General features: G+C 35.3%; 1 protein-coding gene across 1 annotated transcript in view; it reads left to right on the forward strand.

Moving 5' to 3' along the window:
* ZDHHC2 (zinc finger DHHC-type palmitoyltransferase 2) overlaps positions 1–21,144 on the forward strand; it is a 152,503-nt gene that overhangs the window by 101,460 nt on the left and 29,899 nt on the right. The window contains exons 4-8 of the mRNA XM_007954939.2: positions 1,982–2,102; positions 8,124–8,193; positions 9,085–9,117; positions 16,308–16,428; positions 18,070–18,202. Coding sequence (XP_007953130.1) covers positions 1,982–2,102; positions 8,124–8,193; positions 9,085–9,117; positions 16,308–16,428; positions 18,070–18,202 — 478 coding nt within the window. The remainder of the gene's footprint in view (positions 1–1,981; positions 2,103–8,123; positions 8,194–9,084; positions 9,118–16,307; positions 16,429–18,069; positions 18,203–21,144) is intronic.

A 21,144-nucleotide genomic window follows, 5' to 3' on the forward strand; every position in this document is an offset into this window, starting at 1 on the left:
TCCAATCTGCAACTGTCCGGTAGACTTGAGTTTTGAGGCTGAGCCTCTGGTGTTTAAAACCCAGCAAGATGCACCTGGTGCACAGCCCAGCTTATAGACTGAGACAGACTAGGAAAAAGGAAGAGGCTGTCCACTTTTATGTATATAAAGTGTACATTATATAATGCTTAATAAAGGCTATATTTATTAGTGCTCATTTATAAAAGGATTAATTGACGCTTAATCTTGAAGCATTATGGGATTGATTAATGGGCAAGTAATTGGTATGAACTTATAAGAGGAGGAATATTTAATCTAGAGAATACTTTTTTCTAATGCTTAAAAAAAACTGAGAAGAAGCATGGTTCTAACGTAGCTACTAGTTTAATGGTAGTAAATCTGGTATACTAATTAAGAATAATTCATATTTTATGTAAATTTCCTATTTAATGAAAACTTATCTTTGGTCTGTTACCTTAATAAGTCTGAAATTTTATAATTATATGAAACAAAAAATATATAGGAAAATTATGGTAATTTAAAAATTATTTACATTTGAACACTAGAGATTTGTTTCTATTTTTGAAACAAATTTAATGTTGATTGCAGTCAATGTCATGAAACAAAATGTATATAAACTGCTGTATTGAAAATGAATTTGCTCTGTAAACTTTCACCCAAGTTGCAATGAGAATTTTTTTTAAATTCAGTGTTTTACAATACAGATTTTGAATCAAATATCATGACCTCATTTTCTTCACATTGTTTTTCTTCATTGGCATACTTTTAAAAACTTCAAAATTGTAAGATATATTATACATACAAAAACGTATATGTAATGTCCAGTTTAAGGTATAATATAATAAAAATGCCTAAACAGGTCACTCTGCTAAGAAACAAAATATTATTTATATATTTATATCTCCTGTGTACTTCTCCCCAGTTGTATTTTTCCCTGTATTCCTCAAAAGGTAAAAACTTTCTGAATTTCACACTAATCATTCCCTTGGTTTTCTTTATAACTTTATCATATACACATACACACACACACATATCACCAGGTAAATATCACTAAATAATCACATAAATTGTTTACCTTGCAGGTTTTTAAATTCATATTTTTGAATAATTCTTTATATGTTCTATAAGGTGATTTTATTGTTGTTCAAACTTATGTCAATATGATTTCCTTTGTTGTGCACAGCTGTCATTTGTTGATTTTTAAATGCCAGACAGTATCCTACTATTTGGATATATTATACCCTGATTAATTTATCCATTTTTCCTTTGATGGACATTTGGGTTGTTATTAGTTTGGTGTTTCAAACAATGATGCTGTGAATGTCCTTGTATATGTCACCTGGAACATATGTATAGGAGTTCAAACCGACTTTTTAAACTGATCTTTGTTATTGTCTAGTTGGAGCCCAAACAAATCTTTATTTTTCTTTAATAAATGTTTTTAATTTTTTTCACAAATTGGAAGTAGAAAGAATATTAATAATTAGCACTTTGAATACTAGAAAAGTAACATTATCACCAAGTTAAAGCTCACTTAAATGAGGAAACATGCTCAATCGATTCATCTCTACTTTTGTTCTTAATGGCATCCAGATGAAAAGCTCAGCCAGTGGAGCCAGATTTGTTTATTTGACCATTTTCTCTATTAAGATAACTAGTATTTGGATAGAAATCTACAGTTTATAAAGCATTTTCACATATTCTCTTCCTTTTGAGTTTCAGAAGCATCTGGGAAAGTAGGTATTTTTTTTATTATGACTATGATGATTATTCCCTTTTTCTAGATATATATAAACTAATGATCAGTGAGATTAATAGACTTACCCAGATTTCAAACTCCATTATATGTATATTTGTGTGTGTGTATGTGCATAATAAACAATTAATATTTCATAAGTGCCTTTTTCTAGGTATAGCAGAATAGACTGATATGTTGTCGCTTCTTTGCAAACACTGATTAAAATTTAAATTTATTCCACAGTTCCATCTCTCTTATGCAGAGAAAGAACTGCTGGAGAGAGAGCCAAGAGGAGAAGCCCATCAGGAAGTTCTTAGGCGAGCAGCCAAAGATCTTCCCATCTATACTAGGACCATGTCTGGAGGTAAGTGCTGATAATGAGCACTTTGGAATAGTATACAGTTCCAACACAGAAAGATGTATTGTGGTGACTATTAGAAAGCACTTTTATATACTTGAAACTGTCAAACTCTCATTTTAAAATATTGTCTTGTGCTTAGAATTGCTATTAAATCTTCCCCTGTATAATTCCACACAGAGAATGGAAACATGAATAACACTGTGGCATGGAGATCTCAACCAAGACAGGACTGACTCTCACTCTCTTCTGCCTATTTCATTGTGATTTAATGAAGATGTTAGAACTGCTGAAATCTTCATTTGCAGTAGCATTTTAAAAATTATTATTATTATGATTTGGGTGAAAGTTCACAGAGCAAATTCACTTTCCATATAGCAGTTCATACACATTTTGTTTCATGACATTGATTGCAGTCCCCACAGTGTAACAGCTCTCTTCCCACTTCCTCCATGTGATTACTTTTTCCCTGTGTTCTTCTCTCCTGTGCACTCCTGCCCTTTCAGCTACCTCCCTGCTCAAATACTGCCCTTCTGAACTCCCATGGTGGAATGTTCTAAGGAGTGTACCTACCTGGTATAAATGTTCACCTTATATGCCTGTCTATTATTTGCCTAGGGAACTCTTGGTAGCGCAGTGCCTAAGGCATTTGACTGTTAACCAGAAGGTTGGTTGTTCAAACCCACCAGCCACTCCACTGAAGGAAGATGGGGCAATATACTTCTGTAAAGATTTATTGCCTTGGAAACCCAATGGGGGTTACTATGAGTTAGATTCCACTCAATGGCAGTGGGTTTGGTTTTAGGGTTTTTATTGTTTGGCTGGAAGCCACAGTAGTGAGTTCAGTTCCAGACTTGAAGGGGGTCTAGAGCCCCATAGTCTTGGAAATTTCACCAGTCTCTATCAGATCAGTAAGCCTGTTTTTTTTGTGATTTTTTATGATTTTGAGTTTTGTTTCACATTTTTCTCCTCCTCTATCCAGGATCTCCTGTAGTAACATTTATTTTTAAAGTTTTAATTTTAGATCCTTCTAAGGAGCTCTGGTGGTATAGTGGATAAGGCATTTGGCTGCTGACCAGAAGATCAGTGGTTCAAACCCACCAGCTGCTCCATGGAAGGAAGAGGGGACAATCTACTCCTATAAAGATTTACAACCCAAAACCCAAGGGGGTCGCTATGAGTTGGAATCGACTCAGTGGCAGTGAGTTTATTATTATTTAATTTAAGAAAGCAATATGTACTGTGAGTATAAAATTAATGTTTACATGTCTTTTCCATAAGTATAAAACAGTAATTATATAAATAATGTAAAATGCAATATAAGGATTGGCACAATTTCTTTATCTTTAAAACTTACACTAATTAAAAATACTATTACATTAATAAACCTCTTACTTGAGTCAGATTTTGTAGATAATTCAACAGTTATCTAATTAACTAGTTGTCTTAAAAACTGACAAACATGGACTGTTGATACTTGCCCACCAAAACTCACCTAGAAATTTGGTGACATTCAACCTGTCCTGCCCATTATGGTAACAACTAGCCCCATGTGGCTCATGCAGACATAAAACATGGCTAATACAAATTGCAGTGTGCTTTAAGTGTAAAATGTGTAATCAGTTTCAAAGGCAGTATGAAGAAAAGAATGTAAATTCTTTCATTAATGTTTTTATATTATTTACATTTGTTTCTAAGTCACTTTGGAGTCATAATTGGATACAACTTTGAATCTCTCACACAATTTTATCCTGTTTGTTTTCATTGTTTCTCCATAAGCAAGTGATAATTTTCTGAGTTAATGCACAGTCAAATGACTTAGGCACTACGCCATCAGAGCTCCCTTTATATTGGTTCTGTCCCACAAAGACAGAGATGTGCTTATGCATATTTATGTGTATTCACCCTATATAATTAAAGCAAATACTGAGGAAATTTAAGCCTCCTTATTATTTATTAATTTGCCCCTGGGTAGGGCAAATTGTTAGTGTACTTGGCTACTAATGGAAAGATTGGAGGTTCAAGTTCACCCAGAGGCACCTGAGAAGAAAGCCCTGGCAATCAGCTTCTGAAAAAACAGCCACTGAAAACTCTATGAGGTGTAGTTCTTTTGTGACAGTATAGGGTCACCGTGAATTGGAATTGACTTGTGGCAACTGATGTTTTCAGGTTTCTTGGTGGTGCAGATGGTTTGCACTCAACTGCTAAGAAGCTGGCAGTTTAAACCCATTCAGTGGCACCACAGAAGGGCATGGGGATCTGCTTCCATAAAGGTTATAGCCAAGAAAACCCTTTGGAACAGTTCTGCTCTGTCACATGAGGTCAATATGAGTCAAAATTGATTCAACAGCAATGGCTTTGTTTTTTGTTTGTTTGTTTGTTTGTTTTCCTTAATAAAGTATTGCTTGAATTTCCAAAACTAGTTAATGATGGTACAAAGTGCAAAAACCTGGTCTCCTCATTCCTCATCCAGGGCTTTTCCACTATACCCCTAAATACTACTGACTTAGAAAAGGGGAAAAGCATGTGTCATACCAGAACAAATGTTTTTCATTAATAATAACAACTGTTGTTGTTGTTATGTGCCGTCGAGTCGGCCCCGACTTATAGCGACCCCTCCTTGGGTTTCTGAGGCAGTATCGCTACGGAAGTAGGATTGCCCAACCTTCCTTCCAAGGAGTGGCTGGTGGGTTTGAACCGCCAGCCTTCTGGTTAGCAGTCAAGTGCTTTAGCTACTATGCTACCAGAGCTCCTAAAACTACACTTTGGATTTATAAGTTATCTCCTTGTATAGCTTATATAATGTTAAAGATGTCATTGCTCATTCCTCTCAGGTATTTTATGTCTATATCCTGAGACAGACTTGTGGTTCTCATTATTTGTGACAGTCTGGAATAGAAACTGGGTTTCTAATACAATTTTCATTTCTATTTCCAATGTAAAACTTCTGAATGCCTGCTAAAAACATTATTAGCTGGATAAAAGTATTGACTAAATTGAATGACATGAAGTATAATAAATATATTATAATGCCTTGAGCCCTGGTGGTATAGTGCCTAAGGCATTTGACTGCTAACCAGAAGGCTGGCGGTTCAAACCCACCAGCCACTCCTTGAAAGGAAGATTGGGTGATCTACTTGTGTAGTGATACCAAAGGAGAGGTGGCTGTAAGTTGGATCCGTCTCAACAGCAGTGAGTTCGTTTGTTTTTGTTTTCTGGAAGGTAAGCATCATTATGAATGGACTTTCAGTGGAGGGGCCACAGCAGTACCAAGGCAGAAGGTCTTTTTTTTTTTACCTCTGAGCCACATACTTCTTAGATCCCTTTAGTTGTATGGATTACTTCCTTCTTCCTTGTGGGAAAGTTTGTGAAATAAAGCAACTGAAAGATTCATTTGCTGTTCAACACTATATACTATAAAGAATTGAAGAAAGTGGGTGATAATATAATTTAGGGTTTTTCATCTATTCTAAATCTCTAGTAATTCCTCCATATCCAAAAGGGAAAAATGTGAGCTTCTTGGTTTATGTGGACTACTCCACAGAGAGAGGTGCACTGGTGGTGCTCAGCTGATAACCAAAAGGTTGTTAATTCAAACCTACCTAGGGGGCTCCACAGGAGAAAAACCTGGTGATCTGTTCCTATAAAGATTAAAACCAAAACCAAACTCACTGCCCTAGAGTCGAATGTGACTCATAGCGACCCTTCCTTGGGTTTCCGAGGTAATCACTGTGGAAATAGATTGACCGATCTTCCTTTCGAGGAGTGGCTGGTGGCTTTGAACTGCATGTTAGCTCTCCTGCCCTCAATCTTATCCTACAAAAAAATTTATAGGTTTTGCCTAGGAAGATAACAGTTAGAGGTGATGTAGTTAGTTTATCATTGTTAATTAACTATATTTACAGTATTTTATCTATATCATTTATAGTGTTTTTCATCAAAAAATTTTAAAATTATAACTAATATATATGAGTTATATATGAAGAAGTGTTTATAAATCCAAGAAAACAGTTAAAAGCCTCCTTGACTGTTAGTAAGGAAGGAGCTCTGGTGGTGTAATGAGTAAGACATATGGTTGCTAACCAGAAGGTCAGTGGTTCAGATCCATCAGGTGCTCCACAGGAGAAAGATGAGGCAATCTACTTCCATAAAGATTTATAGCCTTGGACACCCAATGGGAATCGACTTGATGGCAGTGGGTTTGTTTTTTTGTTTGTTTGTTTCAACTGTTAGTAGGTTTTGCACAACAATCAGATTGTTCATTTAAAATTACAGTGAGATAATTTTAGTTGAACATAATATGATACTCAAATTTTTATTAAAAGATTAAATATGTTTATGAACAACTGTAAACAGAAAACTTATTTCTAAGTTGTTTTGATTTCCTGTGAGTTATGGCGCTATTTCGATTAAATTTGAAAGGTTTTTGCCCTGTATACTTTAAGTTAGAGATAATTACCCATTTAGAGATAATTTAGCGTTGCCTACCACAACTCATCTGGAAATTTGGTGACTTGAGACCTGTCTGCTCATCAGGGTAGCCACTAGGCTCACATGGCTATTGAGCACTTAAAATGCAGCTTGTCTAGATTGTTTAAAATATCCAGTAGGTTTCAGAGACTTCCTGTTGTTGTTAGATGTCATCAAGTCAGCTTTGATTCATAGTGACTCTGTGTACAACAGAATGAAACACTGCCCAGATCTGCACCATCGTCACAATCAAAAAAGATTATAAAATACCTCATTAATATTTTTATACTGATTATATATTGTAATAATATTTTGGATATATTTGGTAAAATAAAGTATATTATTAAAATTAATTTTACCTGTTTCTCTTCACTTCTTTTAATGTGACTACTAGAGAGTTTAAAATTACACATATGGCTCACATTATATTTCTTCTGGACAACATTGCCTTAGACTCTAATAATTTGCTTCCCTTGTAATGTACCTATGACACTTTTTGATTTAAATGAAGAGCATGCCTTTCATCTCTGCAATTCCTGAAAAGAGAAGTTGTAAGAGGATGATTAAGAACTTACTTCAACATTGAAAACAGCTCCATATAGGCTTTGTCATCTAAAAAGAATCCATTGTATTCTTAGTGTTTTGCAACAATTTCCATTTTTGGGAATTATAATATTAGCTAACGTAATGTTATTTATGATTCTTAGATGTTTATGTAAGAGATATGATGTGTATAATCAGTTGCATTAATAAGAGTTTGGCTTGTGCCCTAGATTCATTCCCACTGACATGAAGTGCACAATTTTTACCAGTTCTGTTTTCGCTGGTTCAATAATACTATAGTATTATTGATAGTTATGTATTACAAGTAATTTTTCCAACTTTAAGTTCATTAGCTTGGTTTTACTGATCTTAGTAGACTGCCAGTTTAGTAATTGCTTTCCAATAATTTTGGTAGATGTTGAAGCCTATAAAATGCTTATGTACTGAAATCAGTCATCCATTATGGTTTATGTTTCTGATACTTGAATTGGAGAAGAAAAGGTCAGGGCTTCAGTTACATGAATTAAAATTCTTTCCTGGAAGTATTTCTTCCAACACACCTAATCTTATACCTTGCCCAACAGAAAAGATGTGAGATTTTTATTTCCAATTTAAGGAACTAATGAAGTTTATTCATGAATTTCTAAAATGTATTTCTGTTATGGTATACCTCACTTAGTCATCCTAGCAGGACACAGGCAATAATTAATTTAGTTAAGGGGGCCATTGTGTTAACTTTGATGTAAACAGACATATCTGTAACCTTTGTGAGCCCACTGACAGTTGAGAATGCCTTAGAATAATTTCCACAAGAGCTTCTCTATTCTTGGGAAATATCTCCAGAAAACTGTGGCTGCAGGCAAGTCATTCCACTTTTGTATTTAAACAGGGTCAAATATGTTGTTTTTATCAAATTTAAATTCAGTATGCTCTTTGGGATAGATAATAAAATCTTTTAATTATACATTCAATCCAATGTTAAATCTAAGGCTAAGTAGAGGTTTTTGTTCCTAGCAATCCGATATTGTGACAGATGCCAACTTATAAAACCAGATCGTTGCCACCACTGTTCCGTCTGTGATAAGTAAGAAAACCTTTTACTCCTTTTCTCACTGTTGTCTGAAGTATCACCTTTTCTTCTTATTTATAATTCTTAGATGTTTATGTAAGAGATATGATGTGTATAATCACTTGCATTAATAAGAGTATGGCTTGTGCCCCCAGATTCATTCACACTGACATAAAGTGCACAATTTTTAGCAGTTCTGTTTTGGCTGGTTCAGTTTAGCAAATACCTCTTCTACGACTAATTTCTGTCTTTGTAAAAATAGCTTAATTCACTTCATGATTGTCAGATGTTAGTATATTTTCAATGTACTGTAAGGACAGCACTATTGGCTTAAGGATTGATATTAAAGGAAAAGTTTTGTCTAATATTTTTGCAAATATGTTCATGTTTTACAGCTCCTTTAGCGTAAAATATTTGTATATTTTCTCTTTTTTTAAAAAATGTGTTATTTGATTTGCCTTTTTAAATGTATATATTTTAAATGTAAGGTTCTATTAAGGAGCTCTGGTGGCGTAGTGCCTAAGGCATTTGACTGCTAACCAGAAGGCTGGTGATTCAAACCACCAGCCACTCCTTGGAAGGAAGACTGAGCAATCTACTTCCATAAAGATTTACCACCTCAGAAACCCAACAATTGTTGCTGTGAGTCAGAATCGATTTGATAGCAGTGAGTTAGTTTGGTTTGGTTTGGAAGGTTCTGTCATACAAGTATGTACATATGGTTATATGTAGTGTTTATTTTAGATGAGGACTTTTGCTATTATCCCATTTTTAGGTAAGTCAATACTTTTGCAGTATGTTAGGTGCTACAACTCTTTTGAAATAGCTGTTTTATATATATTTTTAAAAATTTAATGTGATTAAAGTTTTGAAGGGTATTGGATTCTGTTTTGTTTTATTTCTTAGATGTATTTTGAAGATGGATCATCATTGTCCCTGGTGAGTATGGCTTAAACAAGTTTCTAGTCCTTATAGATGTTAGTAAACTGAATCATTTACCTATTTAAATCTATTTATTAACATTGCTTTAGCAGACCTAGCTGGTGCTTTTAGATTTAATTTCTAATATTTATTTAATGAGCCCAAAGGGGCCTTTCTTCAGGACACTTTCCAAGAAATAATTTTAAAAACAGTAGGTTAATAAAATAAAAGTTACTTTTTATGTTCACTCAGAGCGAAATTTATTTTTATATGAACATGCATGAACATAGAGATTTTAAAATACTTTCCAAGATTGCACACAAATATGTGTATATAAACTATACACAGTACCTCAGTGGGAGTTTCTAATGAAGAATTAAGTCATTTAAAGCTTTGACGATTTATTTTTTAAAAAAGCTTGATATTAAAAAGTAAAATAGCAAATACAGAAATACACAGATAATATGTTTAAGCAAGTCCCACTTAGAATTCATTCATATTTTGTAGTTTTTATAAGTCAAGAAATCAGGTAACTTAGTAGAGGATTATTTGAAAGTCCTAATTAACTAATAGGAGCCCTGGTAGTGCAATGGTTAAGCACTAGGCTGTTAACCAAAAAGTTGCCAGTTTGAACCTAGCCAGTGGCTCCACGTGAGAAAGACTTGGCAATCAGCTTCTGTAAAGAACACAGTCAAGAAAATTCTATGGGACAGTTCTACTGTGTCACATGTACTCTTTCGGGTATCAGTGTGTATATGTGCGTGTGTCTCTTTACCTTTTCTGTTTTTTTTCACTAGTGATTCTATTACGGACTTTCTCTTTTTTTTTTTTTCTTCACTTAACATATCCTTCACTTAACATTTTCCATATCAGTGCATAAATGACTTCCTTGTTCTTTTTTACAGCCATTATGTGAATTTAACAATCTCTTATGAAAGAAACTTTAGGCTATTCCTGGACTATAGGGCAGCCTTTTTTATACAGGTCTTGTATATGGTTTTGAAGTTCAGTATTTATTGACTTAAGAGCATTTGAAAATTAGATAAATAGTGCTTTTCTATTGTTGATTTCAGTATATCAGCTATGGCCAATTTAGATTACCCATCAAGGTCAGAGGATTAACCTCATATATAGATATGAGGTTAATTTTAAATAAAATAGAGAACCTATAGTATATGCATTATTGGATGTTTTGTCATAGACTCATCTTTCTTTCTAATATAAAATTTTCATTTGTTAGTGAACTATATTAATGTTGTTGGTTAGGTGCCTTCCAGTTGGTTCCAACTCCTAGAAACCCTATATACAACAGGATGAAACACTGCGTGGTCCTGTGCCATCCCCACAATCGAGCTATGCTTGAGCCTGTTGTTGCAGACACTAACTCAATCCATCTCATTGAGGGTCTTCTCTATTTTTGCTGATCCTCTACTTTACTAAGCATGATACGGTCTTTTCAACACAACCCAAATATGTGAGACAAAGTCTGGCCATTCTCACTTCTAAGGGGCTTTCTGGCCATACATCTTCCAAGACAGATTTGTTCATTCTTTTAGCAGTTCATGGTATTTTCAGTGTTCTTTGCCAAGACCCAATTCAAAGGCATCACTTCTTCTTCATCTTTCTTAATTCACTGCCCAGCTTTCACATGCATATGAAGATACTGAGAATATTATCCCTTGGGTCAGGCATATTTTAGTCGTCAAAGTGATATCTTTGCTCTTTAATACTTTAAAGAGATCTTTTGCAGCAGATTTGCCCAGTGTAGTACATTGTTATGGTTTCTTGACCACTGCTTCCATGGGTGTTGATAGTGGATCCAAGTAAAACAAAATCCCTGACAACTTCAATCTTACGTCCATTTATTGTGATGCGTATTGGTCCAGTTGTGAAGATTTGTGTTTTCTTTATATTGAGGTACTGAAGGCTATAGCAATTGACCTTCATCAATCAGTGCTTCAGGTCTTCACTTTGAGCAAGCAAGATTGTGTCATTGCAGGTTGTTAATCAGTCATCTTCCAATCCTGATGCAGAGTTTTTCATATAGCCCAGCTTCTCAGATTATTTGCCCAGTATACAAATTTAATAAGCATGATGAAAGGATACAAACCTGAGACACACCTTTCCTAATGGTGAATCATGCAGTATTCCTTTGTTCTCTTCAAATGATTGCGTCTTTATCTATGTACAGCTTCCTCATGACCATAATAAAGTGTTATGGAATTCCCATTCTTTGCAATGTTATCCATAATTTGTTAGGATCCATATAGTCAAATGTCTTTGCATAGTCAATAAAACACAGGTAAACCTCTTTCTGGTATTCTTTGATTTCAGTCAGAATCCTTCTGTCATCAGCACTGATATCCCTCATTTCACATCCTCTTCTGAATCTGGCTTGAATTTCTGGCAGTTCCCTCTCAATATACTGCTACCACCATTTTTGCATTATCTTCAGCAAAATTTTACTTGCTTATGGTATTAAGGATACTATCTGATAATTTCTACACTCTGTTGAATCACCCTTCTTTGGAATGGGCACGGATATGGATCTCTTCCAGTAGGTTGACCATAAATGAGTGAGCACCTCCAGTGCTGCATCCATTTGTTGAAACATCTCAATGGGTGTTCTATCAATTCCTGGAGGTGCATTTTTCACCAATGTCTTCAGTGCAGCTCGGACTTCTTCTTTCAGTACTATAGATTCTTGATCATATGCTACCTCCCAAATTAATGTGATGTCAACCAGTTCTTTTTGGTATAGTGACTGTGTATTTCTTCTATTTTCTTTTGATGCTTCCTACATCGTTCACTATTTTGCCCATAGAATCCTTCAGTATTGCAACTCAAGGCTTGAATTTTCTCTTCAGTTCTTTTAGCTTGGGAAATACCAAGCATGTTCTTCCCCTTTGATTTTCTAACTCCAGGCCTTTGTACATTTCATTATAATACTTTACTTCATCTTCTTGAGCCACCCTGTGTAATGTTCTGTTCAACTCTTTTATTTCATCATTTCTTCCATTCACTTTAGTTACTCTCTGTTCAAGAGCAAGTTTCAGAGCCTTTTCTGAATTCCATTTTAGTCTTTTCTTCCTTACCTTTCTTTTCAGTGACCTTTTGCTTTTTCATGTATAATATTCTTAATGTCATCCCACAACTCGTCTGGTTTTGGGCACTGGTATTCAATGAGTCAAATCTGTTCTTCAGATGGTTTCTAAATTCAGATGGTATACTCCAGGTTCTACCTTGGCTCTCAGAGGCTTGATTTACATTTCTTTCACTTCAACTTGAACTTGCATATAAGCAATTCATGGTCTGTTCCAGAGTCAGCTCTTGGCCTTTTTCTAACTGATGATATTGGGCTTCTCTGTTGCTTTTTTTCCCCGGATGTAGTCAATTTGATTCCTGTGTATTCCGTTTGGTAAGATCCATGTGTATGGTCACCGTTTATGTTGTCAAAAAAGGGTGTTTGCAGTGAATAAGTTCTTCGTCTTAACAAGACATCATGCCATTTCCCTTGTCATTTCTTTCACCAAAGTTGTATTTTCCAACAACCAATGCTTCTTCTTTGTTTCCAGCTTCCACATTCCATTCACCAGTATTATCAATACATCTTGATTGCATGTTGGTCAGTTTCTGACTGCACATTTTAATAAAAGTCTTCAATTTCTTCATCTTTAGGTTTGGTGGTTGATGCCATTTGGTAAATTTTAATAATAATTGTATTAACTGTTCTTCCTTGAAGGCATATGGATATTATCCTATTGCTGACAGCACTGTACTTCAGGATATATCTTGATATGTTCTTTTTGATGATGAATGTGATGCCATTGCTCTTCAATTTATAATTCCCAGCATAATAGACTGTATGATTGTCCAATTCAAAATGGCTAATACTGCTGTCAGTTAAAATCCAGGCTGTTCTCAGCGTGATTTTTTTGTGGCCAGTAAACAAGAGACCAAGGTGGGAAAACACAGAGACGGTCATACACAATCATGGGTATGTGTACTTTTGCATTCTACCCAGGTGCAGTTATGGTTGCATACTTCTCCATACATCACCTGTATAGAAAGTGGCAGCTAAACTCCACCCAGAGGCAGAGAGGTTAATATTTTGAGGCATTTAATGACCTAAAGGTCACCTAGGGTACTAAGATTGCTGCCAAGCCCACTCAGGCTGGTTTTGGATAGCCCAGCGAGGGTCAGGGTAGATAGGATGGAGGGATGGCTCTCTTAACTGTCCTATTTATCTGTAAGGCCAGGATGCTCTGTCTTATACCAATCCATTTCAGCTCACTAATGCCTAGTGTATCGTTCTTTATCCATTCCATTTCATTTTTGACAATTTCCAACTTTCCTAGATTCATGCTTCATACATTCCATGTCCTAATTATTAATGAATGTTGCAGCTCTTTCTTCTCATCTTGAATTGTGATACATCAGCAAATGAAAGTCCTGAAAGCTTTACTCCATCCATGTCATTAAGTTTGACTCGCTCTACTTTGAGGAGTCAGCTCTGGCCCAGTTATTTTTTGAGTGCCTTCCAACATGAGGTGCTCATCTTCTGGCACTATATCAGACTAAAGTTTTCCAGTGATGTGTTAGACAGTGCTTCACTGCTATTCATAAGGTTTTCAGTAGCCAAATTTTTCAGAAGTGGACTGCCACTTCTTTTTTCTTAGTCTGTCTTAGTCTGGAAGTTCTGCTGAAACCTGTCCACCAATGGTGACTCTGATGGTATTTGAAAGACCAGTGGCATAGTATCCTGCATCACAGTAACCTGCAAGCCACCACAGGATGACAAACTGACAGACAAGTGGTGGAACTGTATTAATACTACATTCAATTTACTGAGTGTCTATTAGGTGTAAGAAGGAACTCTAGTGGTACTGTGCTTAAAGCATTGGGTAGTTTGTACCCACCAACCACTCTGTGGGAGAAAGATAAGGTAGTCTGTTTCCTTAACAATTTGTGTTGGAATCTCTGATGGCAGTGGGTTTGGTTTTTTGGTATTATGTGTTAGAGTGTATGTGTGTGTGTGTGTGTGTGTGTATTTAATCTTTATAACAATGACAGACATAAAAATAATTTGTCCCATTTTAAAGAGGAGGGACGTGCAGCTCATTCACATTAGAGTGGGCCCAAGATCACATAGCAAGGTTTTTGGACTTCAAAGGGCACATTCTTTCCCATTTCCCTTTTTTTTTTTTTTCCATTTTAGACTCAGAGATCAATTGCTCTTTCCACTGAAGTTAAACAGCATAAAAGGGGTATTTGCCTGGAATGTGTTTTGTTTATTCATATGAAGTTACTCCTTTTCTATACGGAGGAAGCTCAGACTCAGAACAAGTTCACTTCCTTTTCTAATTGAGTCTACAAAGCAGTTAAAGTATCTAACCGAAATCTGTTTCCTTTAAAGGGATAAAGGTATTCAAAATAAATGTTGTCACTGTATTTCCTTTAGTGTGCAATACATATCAGATGCTAAAGTACTTTGTTTACTGAGTCTGTCCATTGTTTCCTGGCTCTGACTTGGGAAATTACATCATGCTCTTAAATAGAAATTAAAGTAAATTAAAGTAGATGTAATAAAATCTACAATCAAAATTATTTTACTTTCTACAAAAATGCTACTTACCCTTTAAATCAAAATTTGCATCTTAAGTTCGTATAGGAAGAGAAACAATCTTGATCCCTCCAATTTTCCCTAGTCCACAAGAGTCATTGTCTGCATCTGTGTTGTCCAAAGTCTTACAGCCCCCAGCCTTGTCTACTCAGACTCTCCTCTTGAAACTGACACAAGAAAGCAAAGGGACTATTTTCTGTCCTTCGGAAACAGACACAATTGCACTAGGCTTATGGAGACCCGTGTCCAGTATTTTCTCTTGCCATTATTGCACTGCAGGCACCATAAAAGGTAATGTCAGTAATTGGTTTGTTACTCACATTGTAATTTCTAGAGCTGCAAATACAACTCTTTTCACGCAATGCATACCCATACTTTTTGACTTCTTAATGAATTTATTTGTCATATAGGACACCCTTATGATCCCAAATTATTAACTCTAATGCTGTTTCCCTTACCTGAATTTTTTTAAAAGTTAGAAAATGTAAACATTTTTCATGTGAACAAAATTTCATTTTAAAAAAAATCTAGAAAGAAAAATGTTTAGGTTTATTAACAAAGTGAATAGAGAATATAATGATCTGTCCAGCATTAGAGAGGGAAGAAAAGACATCTGAGGAGAAGAAAGCCATATGCATGTGTTTTATGTAATACATTCATTATTCCAATTAGTAAAAGTTATTTCAACCAATGATTATGTTAGCCAGTTCTCACTTAGGTTTACACAAGATCATCCAATGATTTCCCTGTTTTTATGGGGGGTGGAGGAGAGGCAAAGTTTTATTGACAGTGTGAGTATAAAATGAATTATTTTTGTGTTTATGTTTATTAATGGTGTAGCTTGAATTCTTAGCCCTACCCCCACCTCTCCACGATATGATTTTAGAGGAAGAACTGAGAATTTGTGATTCATATTTGGAATCATAGAATGTAGAGCTGGCTCTCAGAAATGCTCTCAGAATGCTTATATTACAGACAAAGAAATTGAAATCCTAATAGGCTCTTTCACTTCCTGAAGGCCTTATACTTCTTTAGTGTCAAATGTGCATTATGACACTGGCTGTGTGGTTCCCTGTCCTTTGTCTTTTTTTCAGCCTCCCATTTAATATGCATTGACAACCCTTGCTTCGGTGGTATGCTGACTGCTAGCAAGGTGTAGTTTGTGAAGATATTCTGTCTTATTTGGGGAAACTTGAGAGATTTTAAATTACTTAAACATAATTGGAAATCAAACTTCAAGACAACATAGAGGAAGAACTTAGTGAAGTCCTCCATTCGACCCGACTATATTAGGTTTCTTACAGGTTCTGTGCTTTTTAAGCGTGTGCTTATTTGTGTTTTGTATTTGGACATGAAATGCAGTTACATTTTTCATGATTTATGAAAGGATTATTAAATATTGAATTGTAAAAGACTAGACACAAATTCCTTTAGTGAAATGGATTTTTTTAATGTTTGCTTGTATGTGTAAAGAAATCATATGAACTATACTTAAAGAGATGTAAATAAATTTCAAATTCTTTCAATCCAAACACTAGTGAAGATGTAAAATTTACTGGTAATGTTCTTTTTGCTTTGTTGACAGGGTGAACAACTGTGTTGGATTTTCAAATTATAAATTTTTCCTTCTTTTCTTGGCATATTCTCTGCTATATTGCCTTTTTATTGCTGCTACGGATTTACAGTATTTTATCAAATTTTGGACAGTAAGTCATTACCTTGGTAACTTTTTTAGTAAACAAAATATGTGATGTAGATTTTCAGGAGTAAATTATTTCAGGCATTGATTGCATAGAATAGAGGTATTTTATAAAGTATAAGAAGATTTTTTTTAATATTTAAAAATAATTTTCTTTATGTATAAAAATTATTTTAAACCTTTTCTTCTGTAATATCTTAAAGTTTTAATAGATATTACTTGATTAGGTTCTAGGCAACTCATTGGTGTTCTGCACTTAGAGATTTTAAATGTAGGCAAAACCAAATTTAAATTGAGTATTTTAAATACCCAGAAATACTTCTTGTGAATACCAAATGATGAATGGTGGGGGGAAAAAAAAACTCTGTCCCCTGCTTGAACTGCCTTATTATATCTATATTATATTATCCTTTAAGGCTTTCTGAATTGCTTGATCATTCATGTGAAATTTGAACTAAAGTCAGTGTCAAAGATTTATTGAGTGTCTGCTATGTGCCAGCTACATTGTTAAGCACTAGAAATGTACATGTGAATGGACATGCTTTCAAGAATATCTCCAGTGTCCAGTGTGAAGAATGATCCCTAGTGAATGTCTGAGAGGATACTATATTACCACTGGTCCTCATTTCTGTGGGTGGTTTTAGATCCAAACCACAAACATATTTGAAAAGTAATGACCAGAGTTTTCATTGTGCTGACATTGCTGTAAAAAGCCATTAAAGAGGCCTTTGAACCTGTGTCAGTCTGACAAGTGCTACAGGGTATTGAAATGGTGTGACCTTTTATCAGAGGGATTGCCTCCTGGTGCTTCACTAAGTGTTTCTGGCCCCAAGTCCTCCATTCTAGAGTGAGTCTGAGTCTCCTTTTACAAACAGTAAGAGCTAACTGCTTTTGCTTTGAGATGGCCTGTTTTAGCCCACTGACAGTGGAAGGTTTATTTTAGACAAGTGGTATGCACTAATGTTAACCTCTTCTTTAACACTACTATTAGAATAGTTTGAAGCATTGTGGATATGTCACTGTTTGTGTTCTTGTAGTTGATGCTATTGCTTGTGGTAATGTAAAACATCAATGAAAATAGTAAGCCAGCTTGTGCCAATTAGCCTTTATTTTCCAGCATTATAGTAAGACCGTTTAAACATTTGTGAATCCGTAGTGTATTAAAAATATGTTAGGGTAGTGAATTAAAAACTCTCTTTTATGGTATGTATTTATATCCTTTTATGTTGATCCTCACTGTTATAATTCTTCCACACGCTACCATTACTATCATAATATTTCCATGTTTTGGTTATTTGAAATGAAGTTCCCAAATTTTGATATGTTTTCCAGATATATATTTATATTACAGTAAACATTTATTTTAATCTGATGACTATATGCATATGTATATATATATTTATCTACCCCCACATACATCATCAGATTAAAATAAATATATGTATTTCAGATTAAAAATAAATATATTAAAAATACATATATCCCCACCCAAAAGTTTTAACTTAAAGCCATGTATCTGTGTCCATATCTGAATTTAAAGAAAAAAATCCAAGCAAACAACAAAACAAAATCTTACTAATTTACTTATAAAAGTAGGGAGAATACTTATCCCTTTGACAAAATTTTTTTTTTTTTCCTTTCTTTTCAGAATGGCCTACCTGATACTCAAGCCAAGTTCCATATTATGTTTTTATTCTTTGCTGCAGCTATGTTTTCTGTCAGCTTGTCTTCTCTGTTTGGCTATCATTGTTGGCTAGTCAGCAAAAATAAATCTACATTAGGTGAGTATCTAATTTTGTAGTTCACTGAACTTTTAAATACTTACATAAATATCGACCAAAAGTATGATTAAATGCCAACATGTCCTGAAGTGGTCAGAGTCATTCTTATTTCCCACATATTTCAGTGGGTTTGACTTGGTAATGTACACAAATTCATTCATTCCATATGTGTATTGACTGTCCATTACGTGTAAAGCATTGTGCACACACAGTGGAGACTGAAGGCCAAACAGTCTAGTAGGAACAAAGAAAATTAATAATCAAAAATAAAAGTAATTACAAAATGTAAAATGCTTTCAAGGGAGCAAGGAGTAACTCCATACTGAGTTAGGGAACAGAGGATTGTGGTAGGAAAGCTAGTTAGATACAGTGGTTAGGGAAGAGCTCCTGAAACAAGTAACCTAAGTATTGACTCTAAAATCTATAGGTTAGAAAAACTCAAAAAGACTCTGTGTCATTGAGTAGATTCTGACTCATAGTGACCCTATACAACAGATTAGAACTGCTTCATAAGGTTTAATCTTTACAGAAGCAATCTGTCACATCTTTCTCCCATGGAGTAGTTGGACTACCAACCTTTTGGTTAGCAGTCCAGTGCTTAACCAGTGTTGTCACCAGGGCTCCTTGTAGGATGAAAAGCAGCCACCAATGGGAAGATGTAGAAAATCTCAGGCAGAGGACCAGTATGTTCAAAGCCCTACAGGTATGGGATGGAGCCAGAAATAATGCTTAAAGGAAAGTTTAAAAGATTATACACCATGATCAAGTGGGATTTATCACATGAATGCAGTGGGAGTTCATTTTTTAAAAAATCAATTAACATAATGCACCACAGTAATAAAATGAAGGAAACAAACATGAGAATCTCAACTGATGCAGAAAAAAGCATTCTGCAAAAGCCCTAGACCCTTTCATGATAGAATCACTTAAACTAGGAATGCTCCTTAGAAGTGAGAATGGCCAGACTTCATCTCACCTACTTTGGTCATGCTGTCAGGAGAGACCATTCCCTAGAGAAGGATATCATGATTGGTAAAGTGGAGGGTCAATGAAAAAGGAGAAGGCCCTCTCAACAGGATGGACTGACACAGTAGCTGCAATGATGGGCTCAGGTATAGCAAGGATTGTGAGGCTGGCACAGGACCAGGCAGTGTTTCATTCTGTTGTACATAGGGTTGCTAGAAGTTGGAGCCTACTTGACAGCACATAACAACAACAACAGTAATAGGGAACTCCTTCAACCTGAAAATCCCACAGCTAACATAATACTCAATAGTGAAAGTCTGAAGCTTTTCCCCTATTAGGAACAAGACAAGGATGTACACTTCTACCATTTCTATTCAACACTGTATTACAAGTTCAAGCCAGATCAATTACATAAGAAAAAGAAATAAAGGCTTCTAAATTGGAAAGGAAGAAGTAAAACTAACACCATTGACAGAGACATGATCTTATATATAGAAAATCCTGACTAACGCACATACAAGCTATTGTTGTTGTTAGATGCCATCAAGTTGGCTCTGACTCATAGCAACCCTATGTACAACAGAACAACACACTGCCTAGTCCTGCACCAACCTTACAATCCTTCCTATACTTGAGCTCATTGTTGCAGCCACTGTGGCAATCCATCTTGCTGACAGTCTTCCTCTTTTTTTTGCTAACCCTTTAACCAAGCATGATAACCTCTCCAGAGACTAGTGCCCTCTGACAACATGCCTAAAGTACATGAGACTATTACAGCTATTGAATAAAATCTTGATACACTTGAGTTTTGCAATGGATCCTTAAATATGAGACCAGAAGCATGAGTAACAAAAGAAAAAAATAAATAAAATTGGAGTTCAATTTTCAAAATTTTCAAGAAAACAAAATGATAACCTACAGAATAAATGGAAATATTTACAAAGCATGCATATACTAAGGCTCTAGTATCCAAATATATAAAGAACTCTTACAACTCAACAAAATGACAACCAAATTAAAAAATGGGCAAAGTGCTTGAATAAACATTTCTCCAAAGAAGATAAACAGATGCCCAATAAGCACAGGAAAAGTTGCTCAACATCATTTGTTATTTGAGAAATACAAATCAAAAGCCACAAGGAGATACCATGTCATATCCATTAGCATGACTATTAAAATTAGAAGAAAATAACAAGTGAGATGTTGTGGAGAAATCAGAACCCTCATACATTGCTGATTGGAATGTAAATTGTACAACCACTGTAGAAAACTGTTTGACTATTTCCCAGTGTTAAACATAGAATTATCATATAACTTAACAATTCCACTCTCAGATGTATACCCCAAATAATTGAAAACAGATGTTCAAACAAAAACTTCTTCATAGTATTTACAGCAGCATTATTCACAATAGCCAAAAGATAGAACAAATTCAAATTTGCATCAACAGATGAATGGATGGAGAAAATGTGATATATGCATACAGTAGAATATTATTCAGCTATAAAAAGGAATGAAACACTGATACTTGTGAAAATGTAGATAAATCTGAAAAACATAACACCAAGTGAAAGAAGTCAGACACAGAAGTATCAGTCTGTACTGTTGAATTCTGTGGTTCAGTTCATAGGAAATATACTGCGGTGCAGTGAATTTTACTTAATATGGCCCTTCTAGCAGTGGTCTTTGTAACTCCTACCAAATGACTGAGTGGGACTGTGGAAATGTGAGGTGCTTGTGGCCCACCAAGGGGATTTGATACCTTGCTAATAATGTAAATGGTCACTAGTGCTCAGACGGCTCCCTTGTTACCCTCCCGAGAGGGACCGGGTCTCCGGGAGCAAGGTAAGCATGGGCGGGCTGGTGCTTACTCACTGATCTGAACTGAACACTTTCCCTTGTTACCCTCCCGAGAGGGACCGGGTCTCCGGGAGCAAGGTAAGCACGGGCGTAGCACAGAGTAGCAGGCCGGAAGA

The sequence above is a fragment of the Orycteropus afer genome, unplaced genomic scaffold, assembly GCF_000298275.1.
Source record: "Orycteropus afer afer isolate SDZICR_OR568_19922 unplaced genomic scaffold, OryAfe1.0 scaffold00483, whole genome shotgun sequence".
Classification (NCBI taxonomy): Eukaryota; Metazoa; Chordata; class Mammalia; order Tubulidentata; family Orycteropodidae; genus Orycteropus; species Orycteropus afer.